General features: G+C 43.3%; 2 protein-coding genes across 3 annotated transcripts in view; both read left to right on the top strand.

Annotated features, from left to right (window-relative positions):
• The window catches only part of eif2ak2 (eukaryotic translation initiation factor 2-alpha kinase 2), a 192,670-nt gene that overhangs the window by 67,950 nt on the left and 106,387 nt on the right, over positions 1–18,333 (top strand). The gene's annotated exons all lie outside the window — the stretch shown is intronic.
• The window catches only part of LOC124048039 (alpha-actinin-1-like), a 74,994-nt gene that overhangs the window by 1,260 nt on the left and 55,401 nt on the right, over positions 1–18,333 (top strand). Inside the window, exons 2-4 of the mRNA XM_046368412.1 lie at positions 154–232; positions 3,147–3,228; positions 4,346–4,431. Coding sequence (XP_046224368.1) covers positions 3,156–3,228; positions 4,346–4,431 — 159 coding nt within the window. The 5' untranslated portion in view covers positions 154–232; positions 3,147–3,155. The remainder of the gene's footprint in view (positions 1–153; positions 233–3,146; positions 3,229–4,345; positions 4,432–18,333) is intronic.

Below are 18,333 nucleotides of genomic sequence, written 5' to 3'. Positions count from 1 at the left end.
CCTTCTGGAAGGATGGACAGGGAGAGAAGGTCAAAGTCAATTTAAATAGTGTGTAGGTTTAGGGATTCCTCAGTGCTGCTCTATAGCCATGGTTTGGGGTGTTATGATTCATCCTAATGTTCTCTTATCTCTCTTTGTCTCTCTCTCTCTCAGCTGGAAAGATGGGTTGGGATTCTGTGCTCTCATTCACAGACACCGTCCAGAGCTCATTGACTATGGCAAGCTGCGCAAGGTGAGGCTACTGCTACTGCTTTACCTTAGTAGTCTTGCCACCATTAATGCAAATCACGTCTAACGAGGTGGAAATGATCCTCTATCTGTTTATCCTCTCACCGAATAACACGTCTGTATCGAGTCACAAGGTCAGACACAGATGCAGACATGGGAGGCAGATGGAGTCAGATGCAGACATGGGAGGCAGATGGAGGCAGATGCAGACATAGGAGGCAGATGGAGGCAGATGCAGACATGGGAGGCAGATGGAGGCAGATGCAGACATGGGAGGCAGATGCAGACATGGGAGGCAGATGCAGACATGGGAGGCAGATGCAGACATGGGAGGCAGATGCAGACATGGGAGGCAGATGCAGACATGGGAGGCAGATGCAGACATGGGAGGCAGATGCAGACATGGGAGGCAGATGCAGACATGGGAGGCAGATGCAGACATGGGAGGCAGATGCAGACATGGGAGGAAGATGCAGACATGGGAGGCAGATGGAGGCAGATGATGCAGACATGGGACATGGGAGGCAGATGCAGACATGGGAGGCAGATGCAGACATGGGAGGCAGATGCAGACATGGGAGGCAGATGCAGACATGGGAGGCAGATGCAGACATGGGATGCAGACAGATGCAGACATGGGAGGCAGATGCAGACATGGGAGGCAGATGCAGACATGGGAGGCAGATGCAGACATGGGAGGCAGATGCAGACATGGGAGGCAGATGCAGACATGGGAGGCAGATGCAGACATGGGAGGCAGATGCAGACATGGGAGGCAGATGCAGACATGGGAGGCAGATGCAGACATGGGAGGCAGATGCAGACATGGGAGGCAGATGCAGGCAGATGCAGGCAGATGGAGGCAGATGGAGGCAGATGGAGGCAGATGGAGGCAGATGGAGGCAGATGGAGGCAGACATGGGAGGCAGACATGGGAGGCAGACATGGGAGGCAGACATGGGAGGCAGATAGAGGCAGACATGGGAGGCAGATGGAAAAAGAGGCAGACATGGGAGGCAGATGGAAAAAGAGGCAGACATGGGAGGCAGATGGAAAAAGAGGCAGACATGGGAGGCAGATGGAAAAAGAGGCAGACATGGGAGGCAGATGGAAAAAGATGCAGACATGGGAGGCAGATAGATGCAGACATGGGAGGCAGATGGAGGCAGACATGGGAGGCAGACATGGGAGGCAGATGGAGGCAGATGCAGACATGGGAGGCAGATGGAGGTCAGGGCAGGCAGACTGGAGGTCAGGGCAGGCAGACTGGAGGTCAGGGCAGGCGGGTATAGTCCAGAAACAGGCAAGGGTCAAAAGAAGGACGAGCAAAAGAGAGAATAGAAAAAGCAGGAGCGCGGGGAAAAACACGCTGGTTGACCTGACAGACAAGACGACCTGGCAGAGAGAGACAGGAAACACAGGGATAAATACACGGGTATAGAGAGAGACAGGAAACACAGGGATAAATATACTGGTATAGAGAGAGACAGGAAACACAGGGATAAATACACTGGTAGAGAGAGACAGGTAACACAGGGATAAATACACTGGTATAGAGAGAGACAGGAAACACAGGGATAAATACACTGGTATAGAGAGACGGGAAACACAGGGATAAATACACTGGTAGAGAGAGACAGGAAACACAGGGATAAATACACTGGTAGAGAGAGACAGGAAACACAGGGATACATACACTGGTATAGAGAGACAGGAAACACAGGGATACATACACTGGTATAGAGAGACAGGTAACACAGGGATAAATACACTGGTACAGAGAGACAGGAAACACAGGGATACATACACTGGTATAGAGAGACAGGAAACACAGGGATAAATACACTGGTACAGAGAGACAGGAAACACAGGGATACATACACTGGTATAGAGAGACAGGAAACACAGGGATACATACACTGGTATAGAGAGACAGGAAACACAGGGATAAATATACTGGCACAGAGAGACAGGAAACACAGGGATAAATACACTGGTACAGAGAGACAGGAAACACAGGGATAAATACACTGGTATAGAGAGACAGGAAACACAGGGATAAATACACTGGTACAGAGAGACAGGAAACACAGGGATAAATACACTGGTAGAGAGAGACAGGAAACACAGGGATAAATACACTGGTAGAGAGAGACAGGAAACACAGGGATAAATACACTGGCACAGAGAGACAGGAAACACAGGGATAAATATACTGGTACAGAGAGACAGGAAACACAGGGATAAATACACTGGTAGAGAGAGACAGGAAACACAGGGATAAATACACTGGTAGAGAGAGACAGGAAACACAGGGATAAATACACTGGTAGAGAGAGACAGGAAACACGGGGATAAATACACTGGGGAAAATGAGCGACACCTGGAAGGGGTGGAGACAATCAAAGGGACAGGTGAAACAGATCAGGGCGTGACAGTATGTCTACCGGTCTGTGTACCTGTCTCTCTACCTGTCTGTCTGCCTACATGTCTGTCTGTCCCTCTACCTGTCTGTCCCTCTACCTGTCTGTCCCTCTACCTGTCTGTCTGTCTGTCCCTCTACCGGTCTGTCTGTCTGTCCCTCGTACCACAGGTAGATAAGTGGACGGACGAGAGGGCGGACTGTCTGTCCGTACCACAGGTAGATAGGTAGACGGGAGGGCGGACTGTCTGTCCGTACCACAGGTAGATAGGTGGACGGGAGGGCGGACTGTCTGTCCGTACCACAGGTAGATAGGTGGACGGACGGGAGGGCGGACTGTCTGTCTGTCTGTCCGTACCACAGGTAGATAGGTGGACGGACTGTCTGTCTGTCTGTATTCCTCCTCCTCTCTCCTGTAGGATGACCCCTGACCTCTATCTATGTCTCTCCTGTAGGATGACCCCTGACCTCTATCTCTCTCTCCACTCTCCTGTAGGATGACCCCATGACTAATCTGAACACAGCCTTCGACGTGGCAGAGAAGTACCTGGACATCCCTAAGATGTTGGACGCTGAGGGTAAGACCAGGAGGGTCCAGGGTCAAGGGTTAAGGAAGTGTTTCCCAAACCTGGTCCTGGGGACCCAACCCTTTTATTATTTGAATCGGGTGTTAGTGCTAGGGCCAAAACGAACATGTCCTTTGGGTCCCCAGAACCAGGATGAAGAAACACTGGGCTAAGCAGACGGAAGTGGAGACTGACATTCATTAAAAATGACCTTAACAGTGTTGTTTGGTGTTTAACTAGATACAAATGCAGCTGGCACCCTGTTCCCTATTAAGTGCACTACTTTTGACCAGCTTTGGTGAAAAGTAGTGCACTATATAGGGAATAGGGACCCATTAGGGATGTAACCATTGTCTTTTTTTCAGTGATATTTGTTTATACCAAGATATTCTGACCCCACAGAGGTTGTCTGGTCCTCTCATTTTTCAGGAAGCTGAACAAAGGAATACAGTCAGATGACAGACTGCTCTCTCTATTCCGTTCCTCTTGCCTTGAGAGAGTGAGTGAGTGAGTGAGTGAGTGAGTGAGTGAGTGAGTGAGTGAGTGAGTGAGTGAGTGAGTGGTTTTTTTTCTAGAATTTTCCCTAGAATAGCACCCTGTCTGGAGTGACCCAAAGTGGCGCTTCTCTTCCTGGATATTATTATCCTGTTTATCAAGCTGTCGTCGTGGGGTGGAGGTTCTTTACCATAGAGGTGGATAGAGCAGGAGGTCTCAAATAAAATCAGAACACTCATAAAAATAAAAAAAAATAAAACATAATTCCACTTTGACATTACGGGGTATTATTGTATGTAGACCAGTGACACAAAATCTAATCTTAAAACATTTTAAATTCAGGCTGTAACACAATGTGGGAAAAGTCAAGAGGGTGTGTGAATACTTTCTGAAGGCTCTGCTGTCACCGAAGCTATTATTGCAAAGATCCGCCCTCTATTTCAACTCTATGGTCTTGACTCATTTTGTCTGTTGTGTAGTATACTGTATGTAGAGAATAGGGTGTGTTTACCATTCACCCCCAGTCTTTACGACATGTCATGTATCTGTTGTGTTTAACATGATCATTACCATACCCCCTTCTCCCTTTCCTCATTCATCCACCCCCCCCCCCATCCACCCTCTCTCTCCACAGACATCGTAGGCACAGCCCGCCCAGATGAAAAGGCCATCATGACCTACGTGTCTAGCTTCTACCACGCGTTCTCAGGCGCTCAGAAGGTATCCCAGGATGCAACGCTCCCCCCTCCTCCTCACCTCTCATCCTCCTCCTCACCTCTCTATCCCCTCCTCCTCACCTTTCCCCCTCCTCCTCACCTCTCATCCTCCTCCTCACCTTTCCCCCTCCTCCTCACCTCTCTATCCCCTCTCCTCTTCACCTCTCCCTCGTCCTCCTCACCTCTCTATCCCCTCTCCCTCGTCCTCCTCACCTCTCATCCTCCTCCTCACCTCTCATCCTCCTCCTCACCTCTCATCCTCCTCCTCACCTTTCCCCCTCCTCCTCACCTCTCTATCCCCTCTCCTCTTCACCTCTCCCTCGTCCTCCTCACCTCTCTATCCCCTCCTCCTCACCTTTCCCCCTCCTCCTCACCTCTCTATCCCCTCCTCCTCACCTTTCCCCCTCCTCCTCACCTCTCTATCCCCTCTCCTCTTCACCTCTCCCTCGACCTCCTCACCTCTCTATCCCCTCTTCACCTCTCCCTCGTCCTCCTCACCTCTCCCTCCCCTCTCCTCTTCACCCCTCCCCTCTCCTCTTCACCTCTCCCTCGTCCTCCTCATCTCTCTATCCCCTCTCCTCTTCACCTCTCCCTCCCCTCTCCTCTTCACCTCTCCCTCGTCCTCCTCACCTCTCTATCCCCTCTCCTCTTCACCTCTCCCTCGTCCTCCTCACCTCTCTATCCCCTCTCCTCTTCACCTCTCCCTCCCCTCTCCTCTTCACCTCTCCCTCGTCCTCCTCACCTCTCATCCTCCTCCTCACCTTTCCCCCTCCTCCTCACCTCTCCATCCCCTCCTCCTCACCTTTCCCCCTCCTCCTCACCTCTCTATCCCCTCTCCTCTTCACCTCTCCCTCCTCCTCCTCACCTCTCATCCTCCTCCTCACCTTTCCCCCTCCTCCTCACCTCTCTATCCCCTCCTCCTCACCTTTCCCCCTCCTCCTCACCTCTCTATCCCCTCTCCTCTTCACCTCTCCCTCGTCCTCCTCACCACCTCCTGGTTGTGTGGTTCCTGCTCCTCTGTCTGTCCTCTAACACCATATTCTTTCTCTGCAGCTGCACCGCCCCACAACAAGGGGGAACGGCTCCGCTCTTCCTCCTCTCTCTCCGTATTGGTTCACAGTTTCACACTTTCCAAATGCATGATGGGAAAATAAATAGTCTATCTCTGTTGCTATAACAGGCACCAGTCAGACAGACCAGTCTACCACAACTAACTCACCTCCTTGTACACAACTAATTCAACTCCTAGTACACAACTAACTCAACTCCTAGTACACAACTAACTCAACTCCTAGTACACAACTAACTCAACTCCTAGTACACAACTAACTCAACTCCTAGTACACAACTAACTCAACTCCTAGTACACAACTAACTCAACTCCTAGTACACAACTAACTCAACTCCTAGTACACAACTAACTCAACTCCTAGTACACAACTAACTCAACTCCTAGTACACAACTAACTCAACTCCTAGTACACAACTAACTCAACTCCTAGTACACAACTAACTCAACTCCTAGTACACAACTAACTCAACTCCTAGTACACAACTAACTCAACTCCTAGTACACAACTAACTCAACTAACTCTAGTACACAACTAACTCAACTCCTAGTACACAACTAACTCAACTCCTAGTACACAACTAACTCAACTCCTAGTACAACTAACTAACTCAACTCAACTCCTAGTACACAACTAACTCAACTCCTAGTACAACTAACTCAACTCCTAGTACACAACTAACTCAACTCCTAGTACACAACTAACTCAACTCCTAGTACACAACTAACTCAACTCCTAGTACACACAACTCAACTACACAACTAACTCAACTCCTAGTACACAACTAACTCAACTCCTAGTACACAACTAACTCAACTCCTAGTACACAACTAACTCAACTCCTAGTACACAACTAACTCAACTCCTAGTACACAACTAACTCAACTCCTAGTACACAACTAACTCAACTCCTAGTACACAACTAACTCAACTCCTAGTACACAACTAACTCAACTCCTAGTACACAACTAACTCAACTCCTAGTACACAACTAACTCAACTCCTAGTACACAACTAACTCAACTCCTAGTACACAACTAACTCAACTCCTAGTACACAACTAACTCAACTCCTAGTACACAACTAACTCAACTCCTAGTACACAACTAACTCAACATGTAATGGTTTGATTGGATTCATCACTTAATAATATATAATAAATAATAATAATAATAATAATAATAATATAATAATATAATATAATAATAATATAATAATATAATATATGCCATTTAGCAGACGCTTTTATCCAAAGCGACTTACAGTCATGTGTGCATACATTCTACGTATGGGTGGTCCCGGGGATCGAACCCACTACCCTGGCGTTACTCCATGCTCTACCAACTGAGCTACAGAAGGACCACTTTATGTAGCGAGGGAGGGGGGGGGGCTCCTTAACCTCAACTACCTCCAATGTGTTCTTGGTCACCTGTGAGTTGAATGGGTCAGCGAGGGAGGAAGGGGGCTCCTTAACCTCAACTACCTCCAATGTGTACTTGGTCACCTGTGAGTTGAATGGGTCAGCGAGGGAGGGGAGGGGGCTCCTTAACCTCAACTACCTCCAATGTGTTCTTGGTCACCTGTGAGTTGAATGGGTCAGCGAGGGAGGAAGGGGGCTCCTTAACCTCAACTACCTCCAATGTGTACTTGGTCACCTGTGAGTTGAATGGGTCAGCGAGGAGGGAGGGGGGGGCTCCTTAACCTCAACTACCTCCAATGTGTACTTGGTCACCTGTGAGTTGAATGGGTCAGCGAGGGAGGAAGGGGGCTCCTTAACCTCAACTACCTCCAATGTGTACTTGGTCACCTGTGAGTTGAATGGGTCAGCGAGGGAGGGAGGGGGGGGGGCTCCTTAACCTCAACTACCTCCAATGTGTACTTGGTCACCTGTGAGTTGAATGGGTCAGCGAGGGAGGAAGGGGGCTCCTTAACCTCAACTACCTCCAATGTGTACTTGGTCACCTGTGAGTTGAATGGGTCAGCGAGGGAGGGGGGGGGCTCCTTAACCTCAACTACCTCCAATGTGTTCTTGGTCACCTGTGAGTTGAATGGGTCAGCGAGGGAGGGAGGGGGGGCTCCTTAACCTCAACTACCTCCAATGTGTTCTTGGTCACCTGTGAGTTGAATGGGTCAGCGAGGGAGGGAGGGGGAGGGGGCTCCTTAACCTCAACTACCTCCAATGTGTTCTTGGTCACCTGTGAGTTGAATGGGTCAGCGAGGGAGGGAGGGAGGGGGAGGGGGCTCCTTAACCTCAACTACCTCCAATGTGTTCTTGGTCACCTGTGAGTTGAATGGGTCAGCGAGGGAGGGAGGGAGGGAGGGAGGGGGGGGCTCCTTAACCTCAACTACCTCCAATGTGTACTTGGTCACCTGTGAGTTGAATGGGTCAGCGAGGGAGGGAGGGAGGGGGGGGCTCCTTAACCTCAACTACCTCCAATGTGTACTTGGTCACCTGTGAGTTGAATGGGTCATGTTTTCATTGGATCTCTCAGCACATAGATAGACGTAGTTTTATCTGATACCATCTGGTTCTGCAGTGGTTGATGATTGTTGTTTGGGGATCTCTAGTAGTTATATAAGGACTATAACTAAAGAAGAAGAGTTGTGTAGTTATATAAGGACTATAACTAAAGAAGAAGAGTTGTGTAGTTCTATAAGGACTATAACTAAAGAAGAAGAGTTGTGTAGTTATATAAGGACTATAACTAAAGAAGAAGAGTTGTGTAGTTCTATAAGGACTATAACTAAAGAAGAAGAGTTGTGTAGTTATATAAGGACCAGAACTAAAGAAGAAGAGTTGTGTAGTTATATAAGGACTATAACTAAAGAAGAAGAGTTGTGTAGTTATATAAGGACCAGAACTAAAGAAGAAGAAGAGTTGTGTAGTTATATAAGGACCAGAACTAAAGAAGAAGAAGAGTTGTGTAGTTATATAAGGACCAGAACTAAAGAAGAAGAAGAGTTGTGTAGTTATATAAGGACCAGAACTAAAGAAGAAGAGTTGTGTAGTTATATAAGGACCAGAACTAAAGAAGAAGAAGAGTTGTGTAGTTATATAAGGACCAGAACTAAAGAAGAAGAAGAGTTGTGTAGTTATATAAGGACTATAACTAAAGAAGAAGAGTTGTGTAGTTCTATAAGGACCAAACTAAAGTTATATAAGACCAGAAGAGTTGTGTAGTTATATAAGGACTATAACTAAAGAAGAAGAGTTGTGTAGTTCTATAAGGACTATAACTAAAGAAGAAGAGTTGTGTAGTTATATAAGGACTATAACTAAAGAAGAAGAGTTGTGTAGTTCTATAAGGACTATAACTAAAGAAGAAGAGTTGTGTAGTTATATAAGGACCAGAACTAAAGAAGAAGAGTTGTGTAGTTATATAAGGACCAGAACGAAAGAAGAAGAAGAGTTGTGTAGTTATATAAGGACCAGAACGAAAGAAGAAGAAGAGTTGTGTAGTTATATAAGGACCAGAACTAAAGAAGAAGAGTTGTGTAGTTATATAAGGACCAGAACTAAAGAAGAAGAAGAGTTGTGTAGTTATATAAGGACCAGAACTAAAGAAGAAGAAGAGTTGTGTAGTTATATAAGGACTATAACTAAAGAAGAAGAGTTGTGTAGTTATATAAGGACCAGAACTAAAGAAGAAGAAGAGTTGTGTAGTTATATAAGGACCAGAACTAAAGAAGAAGAAGAGTTGTGTAGTTATATAAGGACTATAACTAAAGAAGAAGAGTTGTGTAGTTCTATAAGGACTATAACTAAAGAAGAAGAGTTGTGTAGTTATATAAGGACTATAACTAAAGAAGAAGAGTTGTGTAGTTCTATAAGGACTATAACTAAAGAAGAAGAGTTGTGTAGTTATATAAGGACCAGAACTAAAGAAGAAGAGTTGTGTAGTTATATAAGGACTATAACTAAAGAAGAAGAGTTGTGTAGTTATATAAGGACCAGAACTAAAGAAGAAGAAGAGTTGTGTAGTTATATAAGGACCAGAACGAAAGAAGAAGAAGAGTTGTGTAGTTATATAAGGACCAGAACGAAAGAAGAAGAAGAGTTGTGTAGTTATATAAGGACCAGAACTAAAGAAGAAGAAGAGTTGTGTAGTTATATAAGGACCAGAACTAAAGAAGAAGAAGAGTTGTGTAGTTATATAAGGACCAGAACTAAAGAAGAAGAAGAGTTGTGTAGTTATATAAGGACTATAACTAAAGAAGAAGAGTTGTGTAGTTATATAAGGACCAGAACTAAAGAAGAAGAAGAGTTGTGTAGTTATATAAGGACCAGAACTAAAGAAGAAGAAGAGTTGTGTAGTTATATAAGGACTATAACTAAAGAAGAAGAGTTGTGTAGTTCTATAAGGACTATAACTAAAGAAGAAGAGTTGTGTAGTTATATAAGGACTATAACTAAAGAAGAAGAAGAGTTGTGTAGTTCTATAAGGACTATAACTAAAGAAGAAGAGTTGTGTAGTTATATAAGGACCAGAACTAAAGAAGAAGAGTTGTGTAGTTATATAAGGACTATAACAAAAGAAGAAGAGTTGTGTAGTTATATAAGGACCAGAACTAAAGAAGAAGAAGAGTTGTGTAGTTATATAAGGACCAGAACGAAAGAAGAAGAAGAGTTGTGTAGTTATATAAGGACCAGAACGAAAGAAGAAGAAGAGTTGTGTAGTTATAAAGACCAGAACTAAAGAAGAAGAAGAGTTGTGTAGTTATATAAGGACCAGAACTAAAGAAGAAGAAGAGTTGTGTAGTTATATAAGGACCAGAACTAAAGAAGAAGAAAGAGTTGTGTAGTTATATAAGGACCAGAACTAAAGAAGAAAAAAGAAGAAGAGTTGTGTAGTTATATAAGGACCAGAACTAAAAAGAAGAAGAGTTGTGTAGTTATATAAGGACCAGAACTAAAGAAGAAGAAGAGTTGTGTAGTTATATAAGGACCAGAACTAAAAAGAAGAAGAGTTGTGTAGTTATATAAGGACCAGAACTAAAAAGAAGAAGAGTTGTGTAGTTATATAAGGACCAGAACTAAAGAAGAAGAAGAGTTGTGTAGTTATATAAGGACCAGAACTAAAGAAGAACTAAAGAAGAAAGAAGAGTTGTGTAGTTATATAAGGACCAGAACTAAAGAAGAAGAAGAGTTGTGTAGTTATATAAGGACCAGAACTAAAGAAGAAGAAGAGTTGTGTAGTTATATAAGGACCAGAACTAAAAAGAAGAAGAGTTGTGTAGTTATATAAGGACCAGAACTAAAGAAGAAGAAGAGTTGTGTAGTTATATAAGGACCAGAACTAAAGAAGAAGAGTTGTGTAGTTATATAAGGACCAGAACTAAAGAAGAAGAAGAAGAGTTGTGTAGTTATATAAGGACCAGAACTAAAGAAGAAGAAGAAGAGTTGTGTAGTTATATAAGGACCAGAACTAAAGAAGAAGAAGAAGGGTTGTGTAGTTATATAAGGACCAGAACTAAAGAAGAAGAGTTGTGTAGTTATATAAGGACCAGAACTAAAGAAGAAGAAGAAGAGTTGTGTAGTTATATAAGGACCAGAACTAAAGAAGAAGAGTTGTGTAGTTATATAAGGACCAGAACTAAAGAAGAAGAGTTGTGTAGTTATATAAGGACCAGAACTAAAGAAGAAGAGTTGTGTAGTTATATAAGGACCAGAACTAAAGAAGAAGAAGAAGAGTTGTGTAGTTATATAAGGACCAGAACTAGTTAAGAACTAAAGAAGAAGAGTTGTGTAGTTATATAAGGACCAGAACTAAAGAAGAAGAAGAGTTGTGTAGTTATATAAGGACCAGAACTAAAGAAGAAGAAGAGTTGTGTAGTTATATAAGGACCAGAACTAAAGAAGAAGAAGAGTTGTGTAGTTATATAAGGACCAGAACTAAAGAAGAAGAAGAGTTGTGTAGTTATATAAGGACCAGAACTAAAAAGAAGAAGAGTTGTGTAGTTATATAAGGACCAGAACTAAAGAAGAAGAAGAGTTGTGTAGTTATATAAGGACCAGAACTAAAGAAGAAGAAGAAGAGTTGTGTAGTTATATAAGGACCAGAACTAAAGAAGAAGAAGAAGAGTTGTGTAGTTATATAAGGACCAGAACTAAAAAGAAGAAGAGTTGTGTAGTTATATAAGGACCAGAACTAAAGAAGAAGAAGAAGAGTTGTGTAGTTATATAAGGACCAGAACTAAAGAAGAAGAGTTGTGTAGTTATATAAGGACCAGAACTAAAGAAGAAGAAGAGTTGTGTAGTTATATAAGGACCAGAACTAAAGAAGAAGAGTTGTGTAGTTATATAAGGACCAGAACTAAAGAAGAAGAGTTGTGTAGTTATATAAGGACCAGAACTAAAAAGAAGAAGAGTTGTGTAGTTATATAAGGACCAGAACTAAAGAAGAAGAAGAAGAGTTGTGTAGTTATATAAGGACCAGAACTAAAGAAGAAGAAGAGTTGTGTAGTTATATAAGGACCAGAACTAAAGAAGAAGAAGAGTTGTGTAGTTATATAAGGACCAGAACTAAAGAAGAAGAAGAGTTGTGTAGTTATATAAGGACCAGAACTAAAGAAGAAGAAGAGTTGTGTAGTTATATAAGGACCAGAACTAAAGAAGAAGAAGGGTTGTGTAGTTATATAAGGACCAGAACTAAAGAAGAAGAAGAGTTGTGTAGTTATATAAGGACCAGAACTAAAGAAAAGAAGAAGAGTTGTGTAGTTATATAAGGACCAGAACTAAAGAAGAAGAAGAAGAGTTGTGTAGTTATATAAGGACCAGAACTAAAGAAGAAGAAGAGTTGTGTAGTTATATAAGGACCAGAACTAAAGAAGAAGAAGAGTTGTGTAGTTATATAAGGACCAGAACTAAAAGAAGAAGAGTTGTGTAGTTATATAAGGACCAGAACTAAAGAAGAAGAAGAGTTGTGTAGTTATATAAGGACCAGAACTAAAGAAGAAGAAGGGTTGTGTAGTTATATAAGGACCAGAACTAAAGAAGAAGAAGGGTTGTGTAGTTATATAAGGACCAGAACTAAAGAAGAAGAAGAGTTGTGTAGTTATATAAGGACCAGAACTAAAGAAGAAGAAGAAGAGTTGTGTAGTTATATAAGGACCAGAACTAAAGAAGAAGAAGAGTTGTGTAGTTATATAAGGACTATAACTAAAGAAGAAGAGTTGTGTAGTTATATAAGGACCAGAACTAAAGAAGAAGAAGAGTTGTGTAGTTATATAAGGACCAGAACTAAAGAAGAAGAGTTGTGTAGTTATATAAGGACCAGAACTAAAGAAGAAGAAGAGTTGTGTAGTTATATAAGGACCAGAACTAAAGAAGAAGAAGAGTTGTGTAGTTATATAAGGACCAGAACTAAAGAAGAAGAAGAGTTGTGTAGTTATATAAGGACCAGAACTAAAGAAGAAGAAGAGTTGTGTAGTTATATAAGGACTATAACTAAAGAAGAAGAGTTGTGTAGTTATATAAGGACCAGAACTAAAGAAGAAGAAGAGTTGTGTAGTTATATAAGGACCAGAACTAAAGAAGAAGAAGAGTTGTGTAGTTATATAAGGACTATAACTAAAGAAGAAGAGTTGTGTAGTTATATAAGGACCAGAACTAAATAAGAAGAAGAGTTGTGTAGTTATATAAGGACCAGAACTAAAGAAGAAGAAGAAGAAGAGTTGTGTAGTTACATAAGGACTATAACTAAAGAAGAAGGGTTGTGTAGTTATATAAGGACCAGAACTAAAGAAGAAGAAGGGTTGTGTAGTTATATAAGGACCAGAACTAAAGAAGAAGAGTTGTGTAGTTATATAAGGACCAGAACTAAAGAAGAAGAAGAGTTGTGTAGTTATATAAGGACCAGAACTAAAGAAGAAGGGTTGTGTAGTTATATAAGGACCAGAACTAAAGAAGAAGAAGAAGAGTTGTGTAGTTATATAAGGACCAGAACTAAAGAAGAAGAAGAAGAGTTGTGTAGTTATATAAGGACCAGAACTAAAGAAGAAGAAGAAGGGTTGTGTAGTTATATAAGGACCAGAACTAAAGAAGAAGAGTTGTGTAGTTATATAAGGACCAGAACTAAAGAAGAAGAGTTGTGTAGTTATATAAGGACCAGAACTAAAGAAGAAGAGTTGTGTAGTTATATAAGGACCAGAACTAAAGAAGAAGAGTTGTGTAGTTATATAAGGACCAGAACTAAAGAAGAAGAAGAAGAGTTGTGTAGTTATATAAGGACCAGAACTAAAGAAGAAGAAGAGTTGTGTAGTTATATAAGGACCAGAACTAAAGAAGAAGAAGAGTTGTGTAGTTATATAAGGACCAGAACTAAAGAAGAAGAAGAGTTGTGTAGTTATATAAGGACCAGAACTAAAGAAGAAGAAGAGTTGTGTAGTTATATAAGGACCAGAACTAAAGAAGAAGAAGAGTTGTGTAGTTATATAAGGACCAGAACTAAAGAAGAAGAAGAGTTGTGTAGTTATATAAGGACCAGAACTAAAGAAGAAGAAGAGTTGTGTAGTTATATAAGGACCAGAACTAAAGAAGAAGAAGAAGAGTTGTGTAGTTATATAAGGACCAGAACTAAAGAAGAAGAAGGGTTGTGTAGTTATATAAGGTCCAGAACTAAAGAAGAAGAAGAGTTGTGTAGTTATATAAGGTCCAGAACTAAAGAAGAAGAAGGGTTGTGTAGTTATATAAGGTCCAGAACTAAAGAAGAAGAAGAGTTGTGTAGTTATATAAGGTCCAGAACTAAAGAAGAAGAAGAGTTGTGTAGTTATATAAGGACCAGAACTAAAGAAGAAGAAGGGTTGTGTAGTTATATAAGGACCAGAACTAAAGAAGAAGAAGGGTTGTGTAGTTATATAAGGACCAGAACTAAAGAAGAAGAAGGGTTGTGTAGTTATATAAGGTCCAGAACTAAAGAGCACATTGCAGCAGCCAGGCAGCAGAGAGACCAGCTGTGTTTAAAAGACAGAGTGGAAAAAAAGATTCTCTCTATTTATAATTGGAAGAGAGAGGATTCAGACACTGCCTCCCTTTTATTATGGCATGTAGAAGAAGAGGAAGAATGGGGTGAAGATGAAGAGTATGAGCAGCATATAGTGAACCTCACATTACCTCAGACAGGTAGAGGGACAGGGCTCAGATTACTGTATAAAGAAGGTTACATCAAACAAATTCACACTATCAACAAATATGATGAATACAGTCAGAAATATTACTAAATGTGGACGAGCCAACTCCTACCCACCTGGTTAGTGGCGACACCAGGTATACTAGCCATTGGGACAATAACAGCTAAACCGCCAATAGAATCCAAACAGACAGATAAACTAACAAACCAACCTACCTGATCAGACTGGTGCCTGTTGTCTCCTCTCTCCCTGGTGTCTGACAATCTGGTCAGACTGGTGCCTGCTGTCTCCTCTCTCCCTGGTGTCTGACAACCTGGTCAGACTGGTGCCTGCTGTCTCCTCTCTCCCTGGTGTCTGACAACCTGGTCAGACTGGTGCCTGCTGTCTCCTCTCTCCCTGGTGTCTGACAACCTGGTCAGACTGGTGCCTGCTGTCTCCTCTCTCCCTGGTGTCTGACAACCTGATCAGACTGGTGCCCGCTGTCTCCTCTCTCCCTGGTGTCTGACAACCTGGTCAGACTGGTGCCCGCTGTCTCCTCTCTCCCTGGTGTCTGACAACCTGGTCAGACTGGTGCCTGTTGGCTCACACTTTTACTCTGCGCTTCTCTCTTTTTTTCCATCTCTCCTTCCCTCTCCCCTTCTCCTCCTCCCTTTGTTCCCTGGGCAGACATCGTTAGCACGTTGAGGCCGGATGAGAAGGCCATCATGACTTATGTGTCGTGTTACTACCACGCTTTCTCAGGCAAGCAGAAGGTACAGTACCACAGTGTTACTACCAGGCCTTCTCAGGCAGAAGGTGAGCGCCTCCCTCTAGTCTCTAGTCCTTCTAGACCACTAGAGAACGTAATAGTCATGTACCACTAGAGACCATAATAGTCATGTACCACTAGAGACCACAATAGGTCCGTACCACTAGAGACCGTAATAGTCCTATACCACTAGAGACCACAATAGTCCCGTACCACTAGAGACCGTAATAGTCCTGTACCACTAGAGACCGTAATAGTCCTGTACCACTAGAGACCAAAATAGTCCTGTACCACTAGAGACCAAAATAGTCCTGTACCACTAGAGACCGTAATAGTCCTGTACTACTAGAGACCACAATAGTCCTGTACCACTAGAGACCGTAATTGTCCTGTACTACTAGAGACCACAATAGTCATGTACCACTAGAGACCATAATAGGCCTATACCACTAGAGACTATAATAGGCCTATACCACTAGAGACTATAATAGGCCTATACCACTAGAGACCATAATAGGCCTATACCACTAGAGACCATAATAGGCCTATACCACTAGAGACCATAATAGTCCTGTACCACTAGAGAATATAATAGGCCTATACCACTAGAGACCATAATAGTCCTATACCACTCCACCACCATACCATAGTCCTATACCACTAGACCATAGTCCTATACCACCATGCAATAGTCCTATACCAATACACCACCATACCATAGTCCTATACAACTACATTTACATTTACATTTAAGTCATTTAGCAGACGCTCTTATCCAGAGCGACTTACAAATTGGTGCATTCACCTTATGACATCCAGTGGAACAGCCACTTTACAATAGTGCATCTAAATCTTAGAGGGGGGGTGGGGGTGAGAAGGATTACTTTATCCTATCCTAGGTATTCCTTAAAGAGGTGGGGTTTCAGGTGTCTCCGGAAGGTGGTGATTGACTCCGCTGTCCTGGCGTCGTGAGGGAGTTTGTTCCACCATTGGGGGGCCAGAGCAGCGAACAGTTTTGACTGGGCTGAGCGGGAACTGTACTTCCTCAGTGGTAGGGAGGCGAGCAGGCCAGAGGTGGATGAACGCAGTGCCCTTGTTTGGGTGTAGGGCCTGATCAGAGCCTGGAGGTACTGAGGTGCCGTTCCCCTCACAGCTCCGTAGGCAAGCACCATGGTCTTGTAGCGGATGCGAGCTTCAACTGGAAGCCAGTGGAGAGAGCGGAGGAGCGGGGTGACGTGAGAGAACTTGGAAAGGTTGAACACCAGACGGGCTGCGGCGTTCTGGATGAGTTGTAGGGGTTTAATGGCACAGGCAGGGAGCCCAGCCAACAGCGAGTTGCAGTAATCCAGACGGGAGATGACAAGTGCCTGGATTAGGACCTGCGCCGCTTCCTGTGTGAGGCAGGGTCGTACTCTGCGGATGTTGTAGAGCATGAACCTACAGGGACGGGCCACCGCCTTGATGTTAGTTGAGAACGACAGGGTGTTGTCCAGGATCACGCCAACTACACCACCATACCATAGTCCTATACCACTACACCACCATACCATAGTCCTATACCACTAGACCACCATACCATAGTCCTATACCACTAGACCACCATACCATAGTCCTATACCACTACACCACCATACCATAGTCCTATACCACTAGACCATAGTCCTATACAACTACACCACCATACCATAGCCCTATACCACTACACCACCATACCATAGCCCTATACCACTAGACCACCATACCATAGTCCTATACCACTAGACCACCATACCGTAGTCCTATACCACTAGACCACCATACCGTAGTCCTATACCACTAGACCACCATACCATAGTCCTATACCACTAGACCACCATACCATAGTCCTATACCACCATACCATAGTCCTATACCACTAGACCCACCATACCATAGTCCTATACCACTAGACCACCATACCATAGTCCTATACCACCATACCATAGTCCTATACCACTAGACCACCATACCATAGCCCTATACCACTATACCATAGCCCTATACCACTAGACCACCATACCATAGTCCTATACCACTATACCACCATACCATAGTCCTATACCACTATACCACCATACCATAGTCCTATACCACCATACCATAGTCCTATACCACTAGACCACCATAACATAGTCCTATACCACTACACCACCGTACCATAGTCCTATACCACTAGACCACCATACCATAGTCCTATACCACTATACCACCATACCATAGTCCTATACCACTAGACCACCATACCATAGTCCTATACCACTAGACCACCATACCATAGTCCTATACCACCATACCATAGTCCTATACCACTAGACCACCATAACATAGTCCTATACCACTACACCACCATACCATAGACCTATACCACTATACCACCATACCATAGCCCTATACCACTAGACCACTAGACTACCATACCATAGTCCTATACCACTATACCACCATACCATAGCCCTATACCACTACACCACCATACCATAGTCCTATACCACTAGACCACCATACCATAGTCCTATACCACTAGACCACCATACCATAGTCCTATACCACTAGACCACCATACCATAGTCCTATACCACTAGACCACCATACCATAGTCCTATACCACTAGACCACCATACCATTGTCCTATACCACCATACCATAGTCCTATACCACTAGACCACCATACCATAGCCCTATACCACTAGACCACCATACCATAGTCCTATACAACTAGACCACCATACCATAGCCCTATACCACCATACCATAGTCCTATACCACTACGCCACCATACCATAGTCCTATACCACTACACCACCATACCATAGTGACTGTAAGTCGCTTTGGATAAAAGCGTCTGCTAAATGGCATATATTATTATTATTATATTACAGTCATGTGTGCAGACATTCTACGTATGGGTGGTCCCGGGAATCGAACCCACTACCCTGGCGTT

This window comes from Oncorhynchus gorbuscha, linkage group LG11, assembly GCF_021184085.1.
Source record: "Oncorhynchus gorbuscha isolate QuinsamMale2020 ecotype Even-year linkage group LG11, OgorEven_v1.0, whole genome shotgun sequence".
NCBI classification, from domain to species: Eukaryota; Metazoa; Chordata; class Actinopteri; order Salmoniformes; family Salmonidae; genus Oncorhynchus; species Oncorhynchus gorbuscha.
Note: the sequence above shows the minus strand (reverse complement) of the source record. Positions and strands in the feature narration are given on the sequence as shown.